Here is a 24,546-nt window from a genome sequence, read left to right as displayed (position 1 = left end):
TGCTGTGTTCATCCAGCCCTGCACCTTGTTGTCTTTAATTTGTTACTGTTGGGTTTCTCACATCTTATTTCATTGGTAATGAAGGTTATATAATCAGGCACACCTCACCAGGTTCAATTGTCCAAAGAACACTCCTTTCAGCTCATACATGAAAAGCAGCCACTTAGACGTGGTAACAGCATTATTGGCATTTGCAACACTTTTCAGTTCAATTAAAAAGAGTATTACAAAGTACTTACCATGCTGGTGAATTGTGTGAACAGCTTCCAACATGTTTTCCCAGTACAATTTGCGCTCTAGTGGCTTGATGACCTTTTTTCTTCGGAGCAGTGTATTTAAATCTACATTTCCCAATTCCATTACCATATAGATATAATTTTCTGTGATCTCACTGAAAAAAATTAGAGACCCACGTTATCTGAAACCAATATACACCAAATATTAAATGGTGTTAGCTTCATATACATACTATCTGATATATTTTCAGTTATTTTAAAGAGGAGATTTCTGGCATTTGCAGTTTTTAAAAATTATTTTTTAATGAAAGAGTTTATCTTTGCCCTAAAGCGATCCTGAAGTGCCAGGCTTTCTAAATAAACACCTCTTAATACAATTAATTCCATTCAGATACAATAGATATCTATATTAGTCATGTTAAGTTAAACAATTAAATAAAATTAAACAGTTGGCCATGAATGAGAGAGAGAGAATTTATAGATGGGCAATGAATTCCTCGACACTAGAGTCTAGAATTCTATTGAAACCCTTCCAACCTATGAGCTTATCAAAAAATAGGGAGCAACAGTAGGAAATTGGTTGAGGAGCATATCAAGCACGATCTAATACCCTATGGCATAACATGTAACTGGTCAAACCTATCAAAATCTATAACCCAAAAAGTCAAGGAGAACCTGAAAAGGAAAGAAGACTCTTATCCCATGGAAAAATAGCTACAGCAATCTCAAAGTTATAAAAAAGAGATCAACATCCTTTTCAACGTGTAAAGGCTGCTTAAATGGAGACTGAACCATTGAGTATGTTGCATTGCTCAGTACAGAAGTTGAGGGAAGATGTGCTGGCAAAACAGGATGGAGCTGGCGTAAAAAAAATGTTGGAAGGAAAAGCATGGAATGCTTCAAAGTACCAGAAGGAAACAGGAAATTTGAAACCTTTAAGCATATTACACCATTGTTTTAGTTCTCAGTTGATGTATATCACAATTCTGTTTACCTATTGTTGCTCTATATCCTTTGATATCCTTGAATTTTGCAAATAAGTGAACGTAAATTCTAATCCTAAAAATCTCAAAGGTCAAGAATCAGGAGGCAGAGATTTAGACCAATTGGTGGGAGGATTAAAAGGGAGTTGAAGAATAATAATTACACGGAGTGGTTGGTGGGAGTCTAAAATTTGCTGTCGGAAAGGATGGTAGAGGTAAAACCCTTATCACATTTTAAAAATCACTTCAATATGCTCTTGAAGTACGGTAACCTTCAAGACTGTGACCAAGAGTTGGAAAGTGGGATTAGATTGAATACATCATTTTCAGACATAACATATATTTATGGGCTGAATGGTTTCCTTTGTGCTGTAAATTTTTTATGATTTTGATTCCCTTGAGGGATCCCAGAATGAATCCTATTATGCAGAGATAAATTAATGCAATACAGATGCGCAAATACTGAGGTTTTTCATCAAAAAGCTCAGTAATTTAAAAGGCAAGAGGTTATTAACTGATGTTTGCAAACTTCATTGCAGTTTTAATATTAAAGAGAATCTCAGAGTACAACGGGACTTTGATGAGATGGGTGAAGGAGTGGCTGATGGAGTTTAATTTAGATAAATATAAGGAGTCACATTTTGGTAAGGCAAAGCAGGGCAGGATTTGTACAGTTGATGGTACGGCCCTGAGGAGTGTTGCTAAACAAAGAGACCTGGGGTGTAGGCGTATAGTTCCTTGAAAGTGGAGTCACAGGTAAACAGGGTGGCGTGATGATACTATGGTTTTAAGAGGTGAATTTTGTCCTGGTTTTTTAATGAAGAGAGCGTCGAGACAGAGGTGTCGAGCGGATGTTCCCAGCCAATGAAGTAAACAGCTTGTGAGGCCTTGGGAATTTTTGTTTTTAAAAAAGGTTGGAACATTAGAAGCAGTATGAAGAGATGGTGTCGAGCTCCCACAGAACTGGGATTTTAGTTTAATCTTCAGTAGCTGTTGGGGTTTGGAAGCTGCTATATATTTCTCCATGCTACAACAAAACTGGAGTTTTCTCTCTAGGTTCTTACTTACTGGACTATTTAACTAAAAATTTGCCTTTGTCAAGGGTGTGTTTATGGAATGTTATTGTATTATAACAGTTGCTGTTTAGTGGTTAAATAATCTTTTATTCTGTTAAGTATTTCCAATAGAGTTAAAAGTATTCCAATTCCTATTTATTTTGTTTGTATTTTAACTATAGTACAAGAATAAAGTATATTTTGCTTCAAGACTGGTAGTTTGACCAATCAATTAGCATCTGGAACACAAAGCCTTACACTTACCTTTAAAAATAAGAAAAATTTGGGGCCTAGGCTATCTTCTTAGTATATCATGAGGGGTTTGGTCTGGTCCATTACAATGGTGAAGATGACACTTGGCACACTTGCTGTCATTGGTCATAGGATTTGGGGTGTCATGTTGTGGCAGTACAGGACATTAGCGAGGCCACTTTTAAAATACTGCGTACAGTTCTGGTTGTCCTTCTTTTGGAAGGATGTTGTTAAACTTGAGAGGGCGCAGAAAAGATTGACAAGGGTGCTGCCGGGACTGGAGGGTTTGAGTTATTGGGAGAGGTTGAATTGGCTGGGACTACTTTCTCTGGAGAATCAGAGGCTGAGGGTGACCTTATAGAGGTTTTCAAATCATGAAGGCATGCATAGGATGAATAACCAAGGTCTATTTCGTAAGGTGTGGGGAATCCAAAACTAGAAGGCATAGGTTTAAGGTCAGAGAGGGAAACATTTAAAAAAGGACCTGAGGGGTAACTTATTCACAGAGGGTGGTGTGTGTATGGGACAAGCTGGCAGAGGAAGTGGCGGAGGCAGGTACAACTACAACATTTAAAAGGCCTCTGGATGGCTATCTGAATAGTAAGAGTTTAGAGGGATATGGGGGAAAACGCTGGCAAATGAGACTCTGTCAGATTGGGATGTCTGGTCGGCATGGATGAGTTGGGCTGAAGGGTTTGTGCTGTATGACTTTAAGCTTGTTGTACAAGTCAAACTGATTTTTTTTTTTTTAAGAAACAACTCACAAAAGACTTCAAACAACAGCCTGCATTTATGGAATACCTTTAACATAGTAAAACCAAGAAGTGTCCTTAGAAATTGAGTCGGTTGCTTAAAAATTAAATCTGTATAATAATCTGTTAACGGTAGTCTAGGAGATGCATCAAAAGGAATTCAAATATCGATCAAAAAGACTACCAATTTTCACAGGACAACACATCCAAAATAAATCCCAGTTTCATTTACACAGAATGCACGTTTTTGCCAGAAACCATCACTGCATGAAAATTTACATCCACCTTTCTAGTTATCCATCTTCCCATCCCAACAAGCTTGATTCAGCAACAGATCCATCAGTAGTTTGCGTTCTATCCTACAGAATCACCTCAGTCTCTAATTCTCTTGACCTTTGTACTTTCCTCCCCTGCTTTAGATTATACATTTGGTCAAGCATGCTCTTGGCTGTAATATGAAAAATATTGGAGATATAACAATATGAATTCAAGTTAATCAAGTAGTTAGTCACTAAGGGAAATAAAATGGTTAAAAACAACTCACTAGTCAAAAAGCCTGATTATTTTGTCACTGTGTTGCTGTAGACGTTTCAAGTATTCAATTTCATCTTTGTAGCCTGCAACTGCAAACTCATCTGCATCCTGCAGATTAACTTGTTTAATAGCATACAGCTGTTTCTTCTGGTCAAGTACTTGGAATACCTAGCGAGAAGACAACAGATTACTTGTGGATACAAATGTTTCTCGTTGTTCTAATTAAACTCTTCTCTATCCGGGACCAAATTCAAGAAGAAAGAGTACAGGATCTTGTGCTGCAGTGGTAATATCTGAACTATTGGTGTAGATTCATGCCCCACCTGCCTCATATGTGTCATAGCACATCCAAACTGATAAAGATCAAAACATATTGAAAAAGTTCACTCCACCCGTCATCAAATTTCCTTTGCCTTTTCCAATTATGTTCATTACACAGCACATGCATGAATGCGTCGGATGGAGAGACAGAAAATAATGAAACATTAGATACATTAACTAGGTTTTACTTTTTTGAAAGAATCTCTTACATTACTCAAATGGTACGATCTTGATCAGGAAAAAAAGTTGTTTTTTTAAAATAAATATGGAAAAATTACAGAATAATCAGAAAGGGCTTTTAACTTCAAGTTGGCCTTGAGTTGTAATGGTTCAGTGTGTGGTCAGGGAGCAAAGCAATGCGGAGGCAATCTAAAATAGCTAGCTTCAACAGGAGGCACAGAACTACACCATTGGTGTCATTGCTTAATCAGAAACTATTCAGCCATGTTTTCTCGGCTGGCCCATTATATTTTTCAAATGTTTGCTTTATTATGAGTCTTTTGTTGTCACTACATGTTTGACCAAATATCTTGGACTACACTAATTTGAATTTAAATAGTATTTTTGACATAGAATCCAAGGTTTTGCAATCTGACAAAAATGGGTTGATACAGATTAAGCATTTGAGACTGGGGCAGAGTGGTCAAGCCAGTGATATAAAAGAGTAAAATCAAGACGACTGAGCCGGAGCAAGGGAGCAGGAGGTTTATGAGGCATTTTCTAGAGCATGGAACAGAGAACGCACAGCTAAAACAATGCCCAGAATTTTTGTAGAATCAATGAGCAAGATCTGGCGTCTATCTTGAAGATCCATCCTTGCTAGGTGACTTATTGGTTTTAAGACCTGCAATTATTTAAGTATCTCTCCTTTATGTAATTTTAATCAATTCACTGTTGCTACTACAACATTAATTCCAACATTTGCAAGAAATATTAAAATAGTACCTAAAATAAGCCTACTGTTAAAAGTAATTATGGAAAGAATGGTCCCAACGCGCCACCCCGCCCACCAATTCCAGCAGTAAATTAGTTCTTCAATTATTCCATAGCTTTTACTGCCCCTGCAACGAGTGTTTAATCCATGCCTTGGTCATTCTAAAGAGAAAGCTTTCCATATTGGCCCTAAATCTGGCTTTTAGTCAGTTTGATCTTGAACTACTTTTGGAATTTACCAATCATTATCCAAGTTTACTTTCTCCCTGCAATTATCTTTGTAAAAAAACCATAGAATTTCATCTTCACAATTTTTACAAGATTTAGCTTAACTTGTTACAAGTTCTTTTACACAAGCTTATTGTCTTGTGCTGCTCTAAAAGATTTTCCCTACTTTGTGTTATTCCTATTAATTGGTTTCAAATAACAATTCCTAGCGAAGAAATTAAATGTCACAATATTACCTTACTTGATCCTCCAGTTCCAAGCAATTTTATTACAGAGTAGACTCTCTCCTTAATCACGATAGTTTCACTGGCAGCAAAAGTACCTGGAATCTAACAAAATAAATTGCAAATGTAAAGTAAAACTTCACGTTCAGATTCATAACATACCTAAAACTGACATGCTGTATTGAAAATTCAACTTGCAATCAATTACCCCCAATTGTGGCTGAAGCTGAGATAATCCATATTGTTGGAGCTGACTGTAATGCTGTTGTGGTGTTGCTGGAGTAGGTGGAAAACTGGTGTAAAATTGGGACGCTGGTGTAAAATTGTGTGGAGTTGAACCCTGCGCCAGTACAGATTTGCTCACAACTGGAGTCTGTGAACTTTATATAAAAAAAACACTTAAATAGTTTCAACATTACATTCAAGACAACTATAATGAAATATTTTAAGAAGGGCTAATGTATAACTTAAACGAGTATTCAACAGAAATAATTATTACCTGCACGTGTAATGATTGGACATCTTGGTACTGGGTGTCTGACAAGTAGATGCTGTTGGAACTGCACTTTTACCAACACCACTAGAGGATGGAATTTTCTTTGGAGCAAGCATTGCACCAGACTTATTAAAGATTGGTCCATTAGCCTGCATGTACAAAATAACACTATCAAAGAATGAAAAATAGTAAGTCCAGAATTTGTGTAACCTAAATGGGATTTTGACATTCAAATTGCATGCATGTTCATGACACTATTTTTAGCACCAAGAGAACTGGTAGAGAGAAGCTACTGGATAATGAAACTCAACTTTCACTGGTGGTCCAGTTAAGTTTAGATTATGATTATTAACAAACATTTGCATTTGATTTTAATTAATAGGGATGACTCAATCTCAACAGAAAGGATGAAGAAACTATAATTACCAGTGTTTGCAATATCACAGAATTGTTATGTAATGCAGAAGGGGGCAATGAGCCCATCATGTCTGCAAGGTTCCTAGCATTTTAATTAAGTGGCAATCTCCTAGATTTACATAAGAATTCGGCATTTCAATCCCTTGAGCCTGCCCCGCCATTTGATATGATCATGGCTGATCTCCTCTTGCCTCAGTTCCACTTTGCTGCCTGCTGTCAATAGCCTGTCAACCCATTACTTATTAAAAACAGTCTATCTCCTCCTTAAATTTACTCAATGTCCCAGCATACACCATATCTGGCTAGTGAATTCTAGATTCACAACCGTTTAGGAGAAGTAATTTCTACTCATCTGTTTTAAATTTGCTACCGTATAGCTCTCTTTCTAGATTGCCCCACATGAGGAAACATCCTTTCCAATTTGTCAATTCCTTTAGCTTCTAATATACCTCAATTAGGTATCTCCTTGTTGTTCTAAACTGCAGAGGGCATTGGCCTAAATTGCTTAATCTCTCGTCAGAAGACAAAGACCCACATCTCTGGAATCAATCTAGAGGACATCGTATCAATTGCCTCCAACACAACTACATCCCTCACCTCCCCCCACAAAGTAAGGATAGCACGGTGGCTCAGTGGTTACAAATACTGCCTCATAGCACCAGTGAGCCGGGTTTGATTCCACCCTCGGGCAACTGCCTGTGTGGAGTTTGCACATTCTCCCCGTGTCTGTGTGGGTTTCCTCCAGTAGTCCAAAGATGGCCATGCTAAATTGCCCGTAGTGTCTCGGGATGTGCATGCTAGGCGGGTAAGCCATGAGAAATGAAGGGTTGCAGGGATAGGGTAGGGGGGTGGGTCTGGGTGGGATGCTTTTTGGAGGGTCAGTGTGGACTCAAATAGCCTGCTTCCACACTGTAGGGATTCTAAGGGGAGAAACCTTGTATGCAATATTCCAGGTGTGGTCTCACTAATGCCTTGTGTAGTTGCAGTAACACATTCCTACTTTTATATTCTATTGTTCATAAAATCTCTACAGTATGGAAACAGGCCCTTTGACCCAAAAAGTCCGCCCGTCTTTCACTAATAAATGCCAGGGATCCTAGGGGCTGCACGGTGGCTCAGTAGTTAGCACTGCTGCCTCACAGCACCAGGGACCCGGGTTCGATTCCAGCCTCCGGCAATTGTCTGTGTGGAGTCTCCCAGTGTTTGTGGGGGCTTCTGGTGGGTGCTCTGGTTTCCCCTCTCAGTCCAAAGCTGTGCAAGTTAGATAGATTGGCCATGCTAAATTGTCCATAGTGTTCAGGGATGTGTAAATTAGATGCATCAGCTATTGCAAGTGCAGGGATAGGGTAGAGGGATGCTCTTCAGAAGGTCTGTGCGGACTTGTTGGGCAGACTGGGCTGTTTCCAAGCTGTGGGGAATTCTATGAATGAGTTCCATTTGCCTGTCTTATTATTTGCTGAATCTGTGTACTAGTTTTCTGCAATTCATGCACGAGGACACACAGATCCTTCTGCACCAAAACAACTGAACTTTCTCTCCATTTACATAAGTTGTCCTTGCATTCCTCCGATCAAATGGATAACCTCACACTTATCACACCTCACATCATACTTATGCCATACACTTGTACATTATTTCTATTGAAAAAAAAAATCATCCAAGGTCCTCTTGAATGGCTCAGTTAAATATGCCTTCGCCATTCTTCCAGGCAGCTCTCAACTCACATTTACTTCTTTTATAAACCACTTTCAAACAAACAGTGACATTTCAAAGAGTGCAGGAATGATAAAAATACAACTAGAAGAAACTAGCAGCTCAGAACTCTGGCCAGCAATAACCCAACAAGTATATATTTGACTGAGGAGAATCTGTAAAGTTCCTTCTAGGAAGTGGCTCTGAATGCAAAGTATCAATGTATATACAAAGCAAAGTTACCACACTTAAAAGGTATCCCTGCTCATTTGCATGGGATAACCAACTAATTTAAAATGAAAAATATGGCCATGAAGGAAAATGCTAAAGAGTCAAGATGGATTTAACACCACCATCTTGACGTTTCCCTCAAAACCATGCACCATCCTTACTCAGATATATATCACCATTCCTTCACTGTTGCTGTGTCAAAATCTTGGAATTCCCTCCCCAATGGTATTGTGGGTCAACCAATAGCACGTGGACTGCAGCAGTTCAAGAAGATAGCTCACCACCACCTTCTCAAAGGTAACTGGGGACGGGCAATAAATGCTGGCCAGCCACCGATTCTCATGTCCACAAATGAATTTAAAAAAAAAAAAAAAAAAAAAAAATTGTACGGAACTTACCAGAGTGATAAAAAAAAAATTGTAACTGCATTTAGAAAGAGAAATAGAAACAAACCCCAGGATGAGAAGTAGGCCATTTGAGCTTGCTCCACCATTTCAGTACGAGCATAGCTGACCCTTTATTTCAATAACATATCTCTGCTTTCTCCCCCCGCCCCCCCACCAATATCTCCTGATGCCTTTAAAATTTAAAATATCCATCACTTTCCTGAATATATTCTGTGATTTGGCCTCCACAGCCTTCTGTGGTAGAGAATTGCAAAGGGTTCACTACCCTTTGCGTGAATAAAATTCTGATCTCAGTCCTAAATGGTCTATCCCTTATCCCAAGGCTTTGTCCCCTGGTTTTAGTTTCCCTAATCAGGGAAAACATCTTCTTCGTACCTATGCTGTCAAGTGGTGTTAGAATGGTATACATTTCAATAAATCATCTCACTGTAAACTGTAGTGAATACAGGGTCAGTCTAACCAAACTCTCAATATACGACAGGCCTGCCATCCCTGGTATCAGCCTCGTAAACCTCCACTAGACTCCCTCTATGGCAAGTAGATCCTTTCTTAGGTAGGAGATCAAAAACTGCACAATATTCCAGGTAGGAAGTGAGAAGAAAGTTAGTTGGAAGTTTAATACACAAAGACAAAGAAAAGTACAAGGAGGAATGGAGCCACTTAAAGCAAGATCACCTTGCAAGACCATGACAAGAGGTGTTTTGGCTTTTATTAAGGAGACTGATTCAATTCCAAAAGGATGAAAGAAGAAATGGAAGAGCGTGTCCTTAAATGAACTAAGATAGAAAATAGCAAAAACTCTAAACAAAGTTGCAGTAATTAGAAAGTAATGGGTATGCCTGGAGAAAGACAGATTTATAATCATTTTTGTAAGAACGGTAGCTCAAGACCCACAAAACTAGACATTGGCTGTGCTTTTAAAGACCTGCTCATTAAAAAGAAAAATACTTCTCAATAGAAAATCCTGAAATATAGCCAATATTGCTTCATGCAGGGGAGATCATGCCCGCTTAATTAAACAAAGAAACATAGAAGATAGGAAGAGTAGGCCATTCAAACCCACTCAGCCATGATGATCACGGCTGATCAGCGAGCTCAAAACCCCGAAGCCCACCCTCCCCTCATATCCATTGATCTCTTAAGCCACAAGAGCTATATTTACCTCCCTCTTGAAAACACAATGCTTCGGCCTCAACCACTTTCTACAGTAGTGAATTCCACAGACTCGCCACTCTTTGGGTGAGAAAATTTCTCTTCATCTCGGTCCTAAAGATTTACCCCTTATCTTTAAACTGTGACCCCTGGTTCTGGACTCACCCACCATCAGGAACATCCTTCCTGCATCTAATTTTATAGAAATCTGAGATCCCTCCTTATTTTTCTAAACTCTAGTGAACACAATTTTAACTGACTCAATCTCTCCTCATACAGTCCTGCCATCCAGCAATTAATTTGGTAAACCTTCACTTCACTCCTTCTATAGAAAGGAAATCTTTCTACAGAAAAGGACACCAAAGCTGCACAAAATATTCCTGATGTGGCCTCACCAATGCCCTGTATATTTCATGTTTCTGTACTCAAAATGAAGGCCAACATTACTTTGCCTTCTTTACTGCCTGCAGCACATGTATGCTAACTTTCAGCAACTGGTGCATCAGGACACCCAGGTCTCATTGAACATTCCCTCTCAACTTCAGCCTTTCAAATAATAATCTCTCATCCTATTTTTGCTACCAGAAAGTAGATAACCTCATATTTATCTACATTATACTGCAAATTACTGCATTTTCCACTCACACAGCCTGTACAAATCACACTAACATCTCTGCACCCTTCTCACAGCTCACCTTTCAGTCCAGCTGCGTGTCAGCTACAAACTTTGAGATATTACATTTACTTCCCGCATTTAAATCATTAATGTATATTATGAATAGCTGGGGTCCTGGTTACTAATTTTCTTTAAGGTTCTGACAAAGGAGCTTAACAGAGATGAGGTAATGACTGCAGAGTGCCTAGACCGGTTGGAGTCTTAGATACAATTCACCAGGAAAGAAAGATACTGTGCAGAAGGTTGGAACTGGTTGAAATATTTTACAATGAATCTGTAACAAGTTGACTAATAGAACTCAATGGTGATGTTACAGGTATTGCCATCTTGGGAGACTGTTGCACAACATTCCATAGATCAGCTTTGAAAAGTCATTTGTTTAATGATCTCATAAATGGTCTTGGGCTTAGGGTCACAAACGCAGGTGTCTAAATTTCCAGATGGCACAAAGCTAATGAAAGCAGTGGATCTGTGCAGGCAGAGCAACAAGAGGATGTGTATGTACTTGGGTATTGAGTAGAGGTGAAGTATTTAATTAAAATATAGAGGACTACAAAATGCTTCACAAAATACCACTTTAAAAAAGGCATGTCACCTCAGGTGAAATGTGAGCAAAAGCACTGCCAAATACTTCTTTTCCTTTGACAGCTTCTCCAGCAAAACAACCTTGTTTCTTTATCATATCAACAGTGTGCATCTTGGATTCCTTTAAGCCGTTTTTCTTCAGGTTAGCAGATTTTAGTTCACAGTTGTCTTGCTTAATATGATCAGGAGCAGCTGCAAGACAAAAAGGTCAAACTTCTTACCTTTGTTCTTATTCAAAGATTGCTAAATGGGCAAGGAGACCAATGAAAAAGTTCATTAGAAAGAGAAAAAATTAAAAAGCCTGTCAAATTAACCTTCAAATATGTTTTGCTTATAAGCTGATATCAATGTAGCCAGATTCTTAATGAGAACATTTTGATATTGTACCCTGAAATGCTGCATGTAGTGCAAGTATTGATTATACACCAAACTCATCAAGTCTCCTTACACAACACCTTCAAAACCCGTGAACATCAGCTTCTAGAAGGATGACAGCTTTTGGCCGTAACCAAGAAAGGGTAAAAACAGATTTCACTTCAAGCATCTGCTTAAAAATTAAAAACTAAAAATCCTGGTTCTGAGAGCTGGACCACACCCATTCAGGCTGCTTCTATTTTTCCAACTTTTCAAGAAAAAAAACTCAAGGCTTCTCAAGCTGTCTACTCTAGTAGTTCTGATAGATTGCTCGTCACCTCGGTCTTAAAATCGCCCTTCCAAAAAAAAAAAAAAAGGACAAAGTAACTTCTTAAAACCAGAGTATTGTCACACCAGTTACTGTCAAATTAGAAGTGATTACATATAAGGAAAGGAAGATAGGTATTTAGATAGCGCCTTTCACAGCGTCAGGGTGTCCCAGAATGATTTATGCCAATCTCAGTTAAGTATTTTTGAAGTTTAGCCACTGTTGTAACATAGGAAGTAGTAGTCATCTCAATGATACAATGCTGTGTACTAACCAAAGTACTCAGATAAAATGCAATTCACCACAGAAAAGCTCATGAGGTATCTAGTGATTAGTTTGCAATCTTTGAATTGTTCAAATGGATCTTTTATTCTGCATCTAATTAACTGTTCATCTTTGTCAGTACAGCAAGCCAATTCTAGTCATGTTCCCAGAGGTATGACGAAGAAACCTTGCTCCAGCAACTGTAAGCTTGAGAATAAAATGTTGCCAGTCTAGTTGCATCGCTGATGCGCTACAACGTTCAGAGGAGAAAGCCTACCTTAGAGTGAAGATTACTACATGACTGTTTTGTTTGTAGCTCTTCTTGTCCTTTTGTTTTTGTCGATATGCCATGGGAGAAACTCAAAATTACTTGAACTTAAGTCTTCAAAACTTGAGTCAGAGTTGTGGCCAATCTAAACAAATGGAAGCTTTCTCTCCACAGATGCTGCCAGACCTGCTGAGTTTTTCCAGCAATTTCTGTTTTTGTTGGTGGACAATCTACCATAGCAAGGCAAAACAGAGCTTTTTAAGTTTGAGAAGGTGGTTGCCTTGCTGTGCCAATAGTGGAGGAAAGAAGTTAGAAAGCAAGGTACAAAAAGGTTAGGGTAGGAATGTTCAGAGTAAATAATACCTCTAGCAAGTTTGAAGCATTGGTTTCCTGTGAGGAGGAGTCTGGACAAAATTATAATAATAAAAGGAGCAACACTGTGGCTCAGCGGTTAGCACTGCTGCCTTACAGCACCAGGGACCCGGGTTCAATTCCAGCCTCAGGCAACTGTGTGTGCACGTTTCCTCCAGGTGCTCTGGGTTTCCTCTCGCAGTCCAAAGATATTGAGGTTAGGTGGACTGGCCATGCTCAATTGCCCATAGTGTTCAGGGATGTGTAAATTAAGTGGATTAGCCATGGGAAATGCAGGGTTACAGGGATATGGTAGGGAGCTGGGTCTGGGTGGGATGCACTTGGGAGAGTTGGTGTGGACCTGTTGGCCTGATTCCACACTGTAGGGATTCTATAATGACATCAAATATATACATGAAATGGGTAAAGGACAATGCAGTTGGCGATGTTATCGGTTATCACATTGATCAGCACAGTTTTTTTGTCTATTGGTGATGGCTCTGTCTGGTTTTCTTTGTGAGTGTTTTCTTTGCAGTAAGGGTTTAGAAAATGTGACTTTTAAATGTTGGGTTTTATAAATAAATTGTATTCACGAACATTTTAAGAAGTGACGCTTTAGGGAAATGTGGCTCAAAAAGATAATAATGAGCCGAGGTCCATCTTTCGCCAACTCCTCCATTACCTCTCTCCTCTAAGGCTGCTTGTCTGATAGCCATCCTAGAGGGGACCTTTTAAAAATAATTTGTCTGAAATGGTTTCAGTCTCCTGAAGGCATAAAAAGCGTTAAATAAATGCAACTTTATTCCTTCAAGTGAAGACCAAAGTCATCACCTTCACCCATTGATGCAACTCCACTCTCCAAACCCCATTTCTGCCCAGCCAATCACCCAGACTTACGTAGACTATTCACAACCTTGATAAACTCTAAGTTTTTAACCTCGTATCCTTCCTGATGCAAAGACCATCTGTTTCCACCTTCACAACAACCAACCCTCCCTTCTTCAGTACTCCTGCTGCTGCATCCATATTATGCCCGTGTCTTACTGGCTTGATTATTCTAATGCTTCATTTGCCAATCTCCAGGCTTCCATTTTTCATGAACTTAAACTTACCAAATCAAAACTGCTTGTAATCTGTCACACAAAATCATACTTATTCTACAAAGAGCAGCAATAACTAAAATACACATACTACATTCACATCATCCATGGCCTCAGTATCCTTGTCTCTTCTACCTTCCACCAGGAGTACAAACTTCCCCCACTGTTAGCTAGACAGAAAGCTGCCAGGATATCAAGCAGGAAGACCTGCGCTGGAAGCTAGAGCTGCACAGTGAAGGTGCAGCAGAGGCAAAATTAGATCATGGGCTGGCCTTGAGCTCAGGTCAGCTGACTACAGTCCCTCCTACCCATGGACTGTGGAATACAAAGTTGGATCCAGCTGCTCGCACCTCCCTACATCTTAAAAACACTAGCCAGCTGGTAAATTAAAAAAGCAATTATATTTGGGCTAACAGCCTCATTAGTTCCCTATTGCCCACTTCACCCCATTTTTCTCAAATTAGGACAGATGTCTCCTCTCCTACTTAGTCATTTTGAAAGTTTAAAACGGAAGGTCACATTACTGAAAATAGTAATTAAAGGGAATATGCAGCAATGAAGAGAGTGAGAACTGAACAAAGAAACCAAATTTTTCACAGCAGATTAACCGGTGATGGCTGGGAAGGAGGTTAAAATCCCACTACCCCACCTCTGTAGAAGGTATGGAAGTATCCCCCAGACTGGAAATGCTTTACCAAATTAAAACTCTTTTTCAGTGAAAGCTAGATTTGATAGCGAGCAGAAAGTAGAATTTTCTTTGCTTAGTTCTAAGCTTTTGGTTGCTTCAACGGGAGGCAATAGCATGGAGGTAATGTTCCAAGACTAGTAATCCAGAACCCCAAATTAGTGTCTTGGGGATGTGGGTTCAAATCATACCATAGTAGACGATGAAATTTAATGAAAATATGGAAAGTGAGAAAAAAGCCAGCCCAATGGTGACCACATAGCCACTGTTGATTGCCATTAAAAAATCCATCTAATTTACTAACGCCCTTTAAAGAAAGAAATCTGGTGTCCTTACCTGGTTTAGCCTATATGTGACTTTAGATCCACAGTAGCTGCTCTCTGGGCAAAGAGGGATGGGCAATAAATGCTGGCATAGCTAGCAATGTCTACATCCCGTGAACAAATAAAATATGACCCCTTTAAAAAAGGTAATCGTTGTACCACCATCACAATACATGACATTTGCAATTATAACTTTCAAAGATAGCTAGTGTAGATGACGTGAGGCATACATACAAGTTAAACAATGATCGGAGCAGAATTCTCACTTGCTGTTTATTGAAATATGCTGCACCCTCCAGCATTTGCATTCTAGGCTTAAAATACAATCATACCACTCATCCCAATGATAGACAGTACACAGAATTTTAGTTTTCTTGGTGCATAATTTAGAGGGAGTACAAGGAATACAGTAACTCTTGAAAATTCAAGTACAGATATAGAGATACCTTGCTGCAATTGTATGTGGTCTAATCAAGGCCCATCGGGGGCAGGGGGATGGTAGGGATGGGAAGAGAACTGTAAATTTTAGCAGGATTAGACAGGGTAGTCACAGAAAAGATGCTTCCAATAACTTGAGTCCAGCGGTCACAGTCTAATGATAGAGGGTAGGCCAGTTAGGGCTGAGGTCATAAGAAATTTCTTCACCCAGACAGTGGTAAGCCTGTGGAATTCTGTGTCATAGAAATTGGAAGAAGCCAAAACACAATGTTTTCAAGGTGTAAGAAATATTTCTTACGGTTAAAGGGATCAAAGCGTATGGGGAGAAAACAGGAACAAGGTGCTAAGTTGGATGAACATTTTGACTGTTGGAACAGGTAGAAGGGATGAGTGGCCTACTCCTGCTCTGATTTTCTATGTTTCTCCCAGAATGAAGAAAGGAAACAAGTCCCCACATAGCATTACTTTGCTTTCATGTCAGTCAATTAACAGGGCATGTATTTGTAGTCATCATGAGATTTCCTACCAATCTTATATAGGGCCACATGCCCTATTTGACATCATTTTGGAGTAGCTTGTCCCATGACCTACTCACCCACGCACCAATTCTTGCTCCTACCAAGCCTCCACTTCCCACTTCACTTCCTATTCAAAGTCCAGATTTTGATCAGATTCCAAGATAAATCTCTGGAGTTGTGAAAGTGCAGTTCTCAACGGTGCAGAAATGCTGAGTTAAGACTGTTCTAACTGACGAGCAGAACGTTCAGGAACCAGGATCAGTGGCTAGTGGGAAGCAGTTAGAAAGCTACCATATTTCTTTTATATTTTAAAAGTTATTGCATTTAATATTATGACACTTTGGCCAAGCATTTCAATTTACAGGTTTGAAAGTTTAATCCTTTTCTTCTTGGATGAGAAAAGTATTACAGAACATAACTACAACTTGTACATTGGTTTTAATGTGAAAATCTGATGCGCTTAATGTCATTCAAATATCAAAATTTTCAGAAATGCATCTGTACAATAAGTTATCACTTCGTTATAATGTTAATTCTGCACGTTCATCAATGGACGATCAGGTCAGTCAATTAAAACCCAGCTGTTTTTAAGCTGGAGGTTGGATAATATTTTAATAAGCTTACCTCCTTGCTTTTTTAAATCAAACAGCCTACTGCCAGTGAAGATGGGAGAAGCATTCACATTTTCACTATCTTCATTTGAGTTTTGCAAATCTGGGGAATTAGTGACACTTGAACGGCACTGAAAGTATAAAAGCAAATTTAAGAACTCCATTTGTGGTTGAAATTTACTGAAGACATTTCAGTACAGAATAGTGGTCACAGATAGATCATGCTAAACGAACTTGGAGAATGTATTATTTGATGTTAACTAATGTAGAAAGCTTACCACGTGACTGCATTGTTGAAAGAAGCCACAGGCACCTGACACTCTCTCACGGGAACAGTTAATCATACAAGCAACAGGTTTGGAATAAGTATTAGCCTCTATTGATTGTCTAGGTACAGGATGGGCGACAGAAGTGTTTCAGAAGATTAAATAAATTACCTTCAAGTTCTGGGCACATGAATCTGGTTGAGGAAGTGCTGAAGCTAATACACTCATTGCTTTTGATGTGCAAGTTTGCCTGAAGATTTAAAAAGAGAAATTGTCCACAATATTAGGTACCAATAACATATTTCATAGCTTGTAGTACTCCTGCGGCATTTTTATTACTGCAACAAGTTAATATTTTATATTACAGTGTTTAACCATCTCCAGCTGCATACTTTCCACACCCTCAACCTCTGCCATCTAAAAGGGAAAAGGGGCAGTGAGCATTGGGATCACACCTGCCAGTAAGTTAATTTTGAAGTCACACCATCGTGACTTGGAATTATATTACTATTCTTTCACTGTCACTGGGTCAAAATCCAGGAATTCAGCAAAATTGTGGATGTCGCCACATTAGAATGTACTGCAATAGTTCATAGCAGCAGCTCACCACCAGCTTCTCAAGGGCAATGGGAAATGGGCAATAACTGCTAGCCATGTTCTAATTCCACAAACAAATAAAAAGTTTTATACAGGCCACAAAATACAAATTCTCTCTTTGCCATTTGGCAAACCATAAATAAGGTCAACATAACAAAGATAATGTCCATAACAGAACTGATAGGGTCAATTAGTGTCCACCCGCTAATAATCCTTTAAAATGAACACAAGTTACACAATTATGAATGTGTTTAATGTTTACATCTTCACAGAGGGAATATCCATCTTCCTTAAGCCACTCACTGCTTCACTCGTTGGCTGAAAGGGAATATTGCCTGTTTGGAAGACCTGCAAAGAAAATGTAAAAGATTTGATTGTGCTTCAACAATTGACAGGGATGATTTCTTTGGGGAAGTGAAAAAATTATGATTAACTACAAAAACTATTTCTATGAATAATCTTTTGGGTCACGTGCCCAAATAGAGTCAGTCATAGGGCGTGGAAGCGGACCCTCCAGTCCAATTTGTTGACCAGAAATCCCAAACTGACCTAGTCCCATTTGCCAGCATTTGTCCCATATCCCTCTAAACCCTTCCTATTCAGATACCTTTTAAATGTTGTAATTGTACCTGCCTCCACCACTTCCTCTGGCAGCTCATTCCATACATTCACCATCTTCTGTGTGAAAAAGTTATCCTTCAGGTCCTTTTTAAATCTCCCCACTCTCACCTTAGAACTATACCCTCTTGTTTTGGACTCACCCACTCTCAGAAAAAGACCCTGGCTATTCACCCTATCCATACCCCTCATGCTTTTATGAACCTCAACAAGGTCACCCCTCAGCTTCTGATGTACCAGGAAAGAAAACCCCAGCCTATAGCTCAACACCCTCCAGTCCCAGCAACATCCTACAAGAATACCTTGCATGACTTGAACACTTATCACAATTGGAAAATTGCAAAAATTGCAAAATGAGGCTAGAGCAAGGTGGTGAAGCTAACTGGTAAGAACCAGCACAGGACCTGTGGGCTTAATAAAAAAGTACCGTACAGTAGTAAGCAATGATTCATACTTTCCTAACACTGATAAGAATCGTATGGCTTTGTTAAAGGGGCACAATAATGTCCAGACAGCCAGGCTCCATACCCACAGACTTGCCACCACAAGTTGCCTCATGTTCCACATCAAGTTTAATACACATCTTTTTCATAGGTTTACTCCCGCTAGAATTACTTCAGTGTTTATAAAATAGGCTTTTTATACAGAATAGCAATTCTCCAGGGATCTCAATGTTTTGTCATCACTAAATATTTAAGCATATTGAATTCCTTAAATAAAATTCCTGCAAATACTACTAATATTAAGTGTAAAAAAAAAAAAATGTTGGAGAAACTAGGGACGATCCATCTCATCCTCTCAGAGGTGCCAGCATTACAGATACCAACTTTGAACCAGTTCAGTTCACTCCACATGATAAAGAACTAGCTATGGATTGGACAAAGGCCAATGGATATTGACCCTGGTAACATTACAGAAAGAACTGAAGATTTGTATTCCGGAACTAATTACATCCCTAAGCAAGCTACTCCAGTACAGTTGGAACGCTGGTAGCTACCCAGCAATGTGGAAAATTGAGCCAGTATGGCCTGTCCAGAAAAGCAGGGCCGAAACGTCAGCTTTCCTGCTCCTCTGATGCTGCTTGGCCTGCTGTGTTCATCCAGCTCTACACCTTGTTATCTCAATTATTGCTCCAATCTAGTTAGTTCCTAATCAACCTGTTCAGAGATGTTATAACACACCTCTGGAACAGGTGAGACTTGAACCCAGGTATTCTGGCCCATACATAGGACACCCAATCTACAGTCAAGCACAAAAGTGATAAAAGGGATCATTGACAATGCTGATATCAAGCAACTTAATCAACAATAAACTGCCCACTGGCATTCAGTTTCTGTTCTGCAGGTACACTCAGCTACTGAATGCATCACAACGTTGGTTTAAATGTAGACAAAAGAGGTTATCACAAGAAGAGAAGGGAGTGTGACTGAGGGTGGCAGCACTGACAGGACGTGGCATCCAGGAGTCAGAGCTAGATCGAAATTAACTTGAATCAGAGAGGAAAGTCTCTGCTGGTTGAAGTCATACCTAGCACACAAAGGAAAATGGTTGTAATTATTGGAAGTTAATCATCTCAGTCACAGACCACCACTACAGGAGGTTCTTGGGGGTAATGTCCAAGGCCTACCATCTTCAGCTTCTTTACCAATGACCGCATAATGGAAGAAAGAAAGACAGAAGTGAGGATGTTTGCTAATGGTTGCGTAATGCTCAGCATCATTCATGACTCCTCAGATACTGAAGAGTCTGTGTTCAAAGACAGCAGGACTCTGACAATATCCAGATTGGGATAGGTGACGAGTAACATTTGCAGCACACAGCATTGCCCACACAAGTGCTGGGCAATGACCATTTCCAACAAGAGAGAATCCAGCCATTACACACTGATATTCAATGGCATTACCACAATTAGCATTGATCAGGAACTAAGTTGGACCACCTATATAAATATTGCAGCTGCAAGAACAGGTGAAATGCTTGCAATTCTGCAACAACTAAATCACCTTCTGTCTCCCTGAAGACTGTCCACCATCTAGAAGGCACAACTCAGAAATGTGATGAAATACTCTCCACTTGCCCAGATCAGAGCAGCTCTAACAAAACAAGCAGCTCAAAACCATCCAGGACAAAGCATCCCACTTGTATGGCATTCTATTCACCATCTTCAACATACAATACCTTCACCACCAACTCTGAGTGGCAGCAGTGTATAGCACCTAGAAGATGCACCACAGGACATTTCCAAGGGTCTTCCAACAGCACCTTCCAAACAAGTAATCCCTACTATTGCAAAGTTGGGTAGAGTGCTTGTGGATTGGGAGGCAGGAAGTTATAACTTGGTGTTTGTAAAATGCTGGGGGGCGGGGGTGGGGAGACTGTGTGTGGTCCCTTTAAAAGATGATGTGCTTTTTCTGTGCTTAGAGATTCAAAATGGATGTCCGTGGGCAGCAGCTTGTGGGTTTGCAGGTGCACAGAGAGCACTCAAATTGAAACATTGATATCAAAAGGCCATACAGTTAGCAGGTCAAGCAGTAGTTTTGTTTTGTTATCAAGACAACAAATTTTGAACTTAGCCAATCAATTTGAAGCAGGCACTTAGATACCAAAAACCAATTAAATTTAAATATGATGGTTTTGACAATATAGGATCAATCCTGTTCATAGAAGTTGATATGTCATCAAGGGTATAACAGGAGAGGGCTTTTGGACAAAGACGGGAGAACTAACTGCCATCTGCCAGAGTGTGAACAACTGTCAGCTCTCAAGAGAATTACTGGTTCTCAGACTCCTCTAGGTCTTAGAGAAAGCACCATCTAAAAATCAAAGATACCAACAGCACAACTAGTTAGTATTCTTAACAGAAGAGTCGACGGAGATGTTCCTAACAGAACATACAATAGAGAAGGCACAGAGCATTCCGGAAGATACGTAACCTGGCAGTAATTTAGAGAGAATAAATTCCATTGTCATTTTATTTTATATAAGTTGGACCTGTATTTATTGGAGCAGCATACCATTACAATCTTGTTCTATTCAGGAGTAGTTAGTAGTTAGAAGGGGTTTATTCGGTTTGTTAATAGTTTAGTTAATTTGTTCATTGTTAGAGATAGATAAATAAATTTTTACTTGTTGATTGTAGAGTATAAGGGATTTATTTTATTTAACTATTAGAAGTTGTTGAAAAAGGCAGGTTACACCACTTTTTACACACTCTTAATAGATTATGGGGCGAGATACTCCTCTTGGGTGTTGCGGTTTTAGTTCTGGGGGGGTCCAACCTCCACTTTTATAACACTACCATCTAGAAGACAAGGGTAGCAAATACATGGGAACACAACAATCTGTATGGTCCTCTTCAAGCTACACATACTCTGACTTGAAACTTGAATTCACTGGGTCCCTGGTACTCCTTTCCGAACAGGACTGAATACTGCATCAAATGAAGAAAGCAGCTCACCACCATGTTCTCAAAGGTCAATTAAAGATGGCAATAAATGCTGGCTGAGACAATGAATAAAAACCCTCTTCCTCAGTTCTGTCATGTGTTATTTCGAGGATCCAACACAAGGAGTTACTTGGAGTTGCACTACAACTGTTCTTCTAGTCATGAAGTTCATCTGCGTGTTACTGCTGTTCCAATTCTGTGTTCTTTTTTCACAGCCAAAGTTGTTTGACGTGCCTTTATCCATACCATGCCCATCTTTAATCTCTCCATTGCATCCAATATTTGGATCATTTCATTAATCTTTTTTGATACAGCACAATGTCTAATTTCTTCCATCAGACTAAAGGAAATTACTTTCAACAGGACTTTTTTCCTTCAGGCTGTACATGGCTGATCTTAAGAAACTCTCCCTCTCCACAAACCAAGCACTAGTTAGAACCAGTATTTTATGCACGAGATGTATTCAGGAAAGGAAACTGCCATCCTTACCTGGTCTGACCTACATGTGACTCCAGACTCTCAGCAATGTGATTGACACTTAACTGCCCTCTGGGCAGTAAATGCTGGCCTAGCTGGCAACACCCTCATCCCAGAGTGAATTAAACAAACAGATATCTAACGCAATCCATCAATTTAACTCTGGTACAGTTCTGTGCTACCATTAAATTTTAAAGAAGATTGCCTTTAATGGGTTGCATTTTGTCAATGAGATATTCTTTAAAGCACTGACTGCCTGCTTTCTGAAATCTATTGAAGTCTGAATCTTCTTCCGTATCCATTTGACTACACCATCTCAAAATATTTCTGATTTTGATTCTTGGAGGGAATATCAATGCTATTACCTTGCTTCCTCTTTGGTAGACTTGAAGCATATCATAATGATAAAACTTCCATTTAATTTCTGCCATTAGGATTATAGTTTTGTCTGATTTTGTCCTTAGTTTCTACTCTTCACCAGTATTAATGTTTGCTACATTTTACTCCAGACGGCCAATTGGTAAAACAAAAAAAAAAGAACTGGAATTATTTTGAAAAAGTTACATATTGCGAACGTGCATCTCCTATCCCAAAATCCATTTTCGGATTGTCTATTTTATGTAGGGCACAAGAGATTGCCCAACACTTGAATACGATTCAACAATGATTATAGAATTAACAGTCAAACAGATTTGCAATATATTAAGATTTTTGCTGTGAAATCTCCTACCTGGCCATCAGCACTGCTTTTCAGCTGCTTGACGGTTATCTGCTCCAAGAGTGATCCATCATTCTCTTTAGCCAAGCTGCTCACATCAGCCCTAATAAGATAAAATAATAAATGGTGACTTGAGCAGAGGCAAATGAAATGAATGGAAACTCGAATCAGTGCAGAAAATACTAACCTTTTGCAAGAGACAGTAAACTTTATTCAACATTAAGGACTTACTTCAGAGTTCAGCAAAAACTACACTCATAAGGAAGTTATTGCCTCATGAAGGTTTTACCTTCACAATATTTTTTTATCAGTCAGTTAAAAGCAAGATGAAAATCAGTGAATTTTCCTAACATTTGTTGTCAGGAAATAACTAGAGATATTGAGAAGGAAGCAGAGACACGGTGCTCCACAAGAATCAGAGTTGGGACAACAGCTGTTCAAAATTTATATTAATAATTTGAAATCAAAAACAGCTTCTATATTTGCAGTGGTATTAAAACGGCATGCACCAGAGGTTAGCAAGACATGAAATAAACACTAGGCTTTATTGATAAAGGGATAGAACGTAAAATAGGGAAGTTGTGTTAAATCGACATTGAATGGAATCCAGCGTAATCACGGTTGTCACACACGGTGAAATGGTTCTTATCTCATCTCTGGAATTCAGCTCTTTCGTCTCTACATGGACCTAGGCTGCAACGAAGTGAGGAGCTAAGTAGTCCTAGCAGAACGCAAACTAAGCAACAGTGAGCGGGTTACTACTGAGCGGGTGTCACTTGATATCACTTAAAATATACATCTATTTAGTTTAGCTCCTCTCCACACCTCACCAGCACAGTTCAGGTAAAGACAGTTTTAATGGTATAATTCCCACATTCTCCACTATTGCTGCTCTGAATTGAAACCCATTTTAGCTATAGAATCTTGCAACCACACATTTATCACTCTAATCTTATTCATCTAATATTAATTTTAGACTTTGTAATCCAGAGATGATTATGCTTAAGGTTATGTTATATAATTCAGCTTCAAGTAGCGGATGTGCTTTGTACGAAACCTCTTTCCTCAACCTCTGTGTCATTGGAATCTATATACTACCACTACATTCCCATTAACACCACGACTTGAATTGTTTATGATATTGCATTGCCACAGTCAGTTCGCTCATCCATTCTGCAGCCCCTGCTTTCTTCCATACAAGTTTCAAAAACCTTGAACCTGTATGACAATTGACGAAGCAAAGGTCCCTCTTACCTCTACCTTATCAATTGCTATGACAGCCTCAGTCACACCTTCTTATGCTTGATCATGGATCAACTCAGAAGACCCTGGTCTACCTTCTTGGACAAAATGCTAAGATAACATTCCTACTCCGTAATAGATTGCAATATCTGTTGCTTGGTCTCAAGCTTTTTCACTCTGAGCCAAAGTTTTTCAAGCTGCGGACACTTACTGTACATGTGCCACACATGCACTAGTATCCACAAGCTCCCAGAGTGCAGTTGTGAAGCTGCACCTGTGCTGACTTTTAGTATTTTTTCATCGTTTTAATTACATTTACTAACATCTATAATCCAGCTTACCCTTATACTCCGATTTTAATTAATGTTCTACTTACCCCTGTGGAAATTCCCTTGTGCAGATAAGATTACTAAGAAGTACTCACCAAGTACCTACCTGCTTTCTTATGATAACAAAGTGTGGGGCTGGAGGAACACAACAGGCCAGGCAGCATCAGAGGAACAGGAAAGCTGACGTTTCGGCTTGGGACCCTTCTTCAGAAATGGGGGAGCGGTAGGGGGCTCTGAAATAAATACAGAGAGGAGGGGTGGGGCTGGGAAGGTAGGTGGGGTGGTGATAGGTGAGTGCAGGTTAGTGAGGTGGGAGGAGCAGATAGGTGGGAGAGAAGGCGGACAGGTCAAGGAGGCAGGGATGAGAGGGAGGGTTCGTCATGGGATGAGGTTGGGGTGGGGAGATTTTGAAGCTAGTAAAGTCCACATTGAGACCATTG

At 39.5% G+C, this 24,546-nt stretch overlaps 1 protein-coding gene across 6 annotated transcripts in view; it reads right to left on the bottom strand.

Annotated features, from left to right (window-relative positions):
• The window catches only part of ttk (ttk protein kinase), a 59,806-nt gene that overhangs the window by 14,219 nt on the left and 21,041 nt on the right, over positions 1–24,546 (bottom strand). For all 6 annotated transcript variants that reach the window (XM_048597226.1, XM_048597221.1, XM_048597223.1 and 3 more), the window contains 10 exons: positions 22,548–22,638; positions 17,540–17,625; positions 16,852–16,930; positions 16,428–16,545; positions 11,185–11,366; positions 6,018–6,163; positions 5,727–5,898; positions 5,531–5,623; positions 3,823–3,980; positions 240–391 (listed from right to left, as the gene is read on the bottom strand). In XM_048597226.1, the coding sequence (XP_048453183.1) occupies positions 240–391; positions 3,823–3,980; positions 5,531–5,623; positions 5,727–5,898; positions 6,018–6,163; positions 11,185–11,366; positions 16,428–16,545; positions 16,852–16,930; positions 17,540–17,625; positions 22,548–22,638 (1,277 nt within the window). The remainder of the gene's footprint in view (positions 1–239; positions 392–3,822; positions 3,981–5,530; positions 5,624–5,726; positions 5,899–6,017; positions 6,164–11,184; positions 11,367–16,427; positions 16,546–16,851; positions 16,931–17,539; positions 17,626–22,547; positions 22,639–24,546) is intronic.

This window comes from Rhincodon typus, chromosome 5, assembly GCF_021869965.1.
Source record: "Rhincodon typus isolate 14 chromosome 5, sRhiTyp1.1, whole genome shotgun sequence".
Classification (NCBI taxonomy): Eukaryota; Metazoa; Chordata; class Chondrichthyes; order Orectolobiformes; family Rhincodontidae; genus Rhincodon; species Rhincodon typus.
The sequence above is the reverse complement of the archived record's forward strand: the minus strand, read 5'-3'. Positions and strand labels throughout refer to the sequence as shown.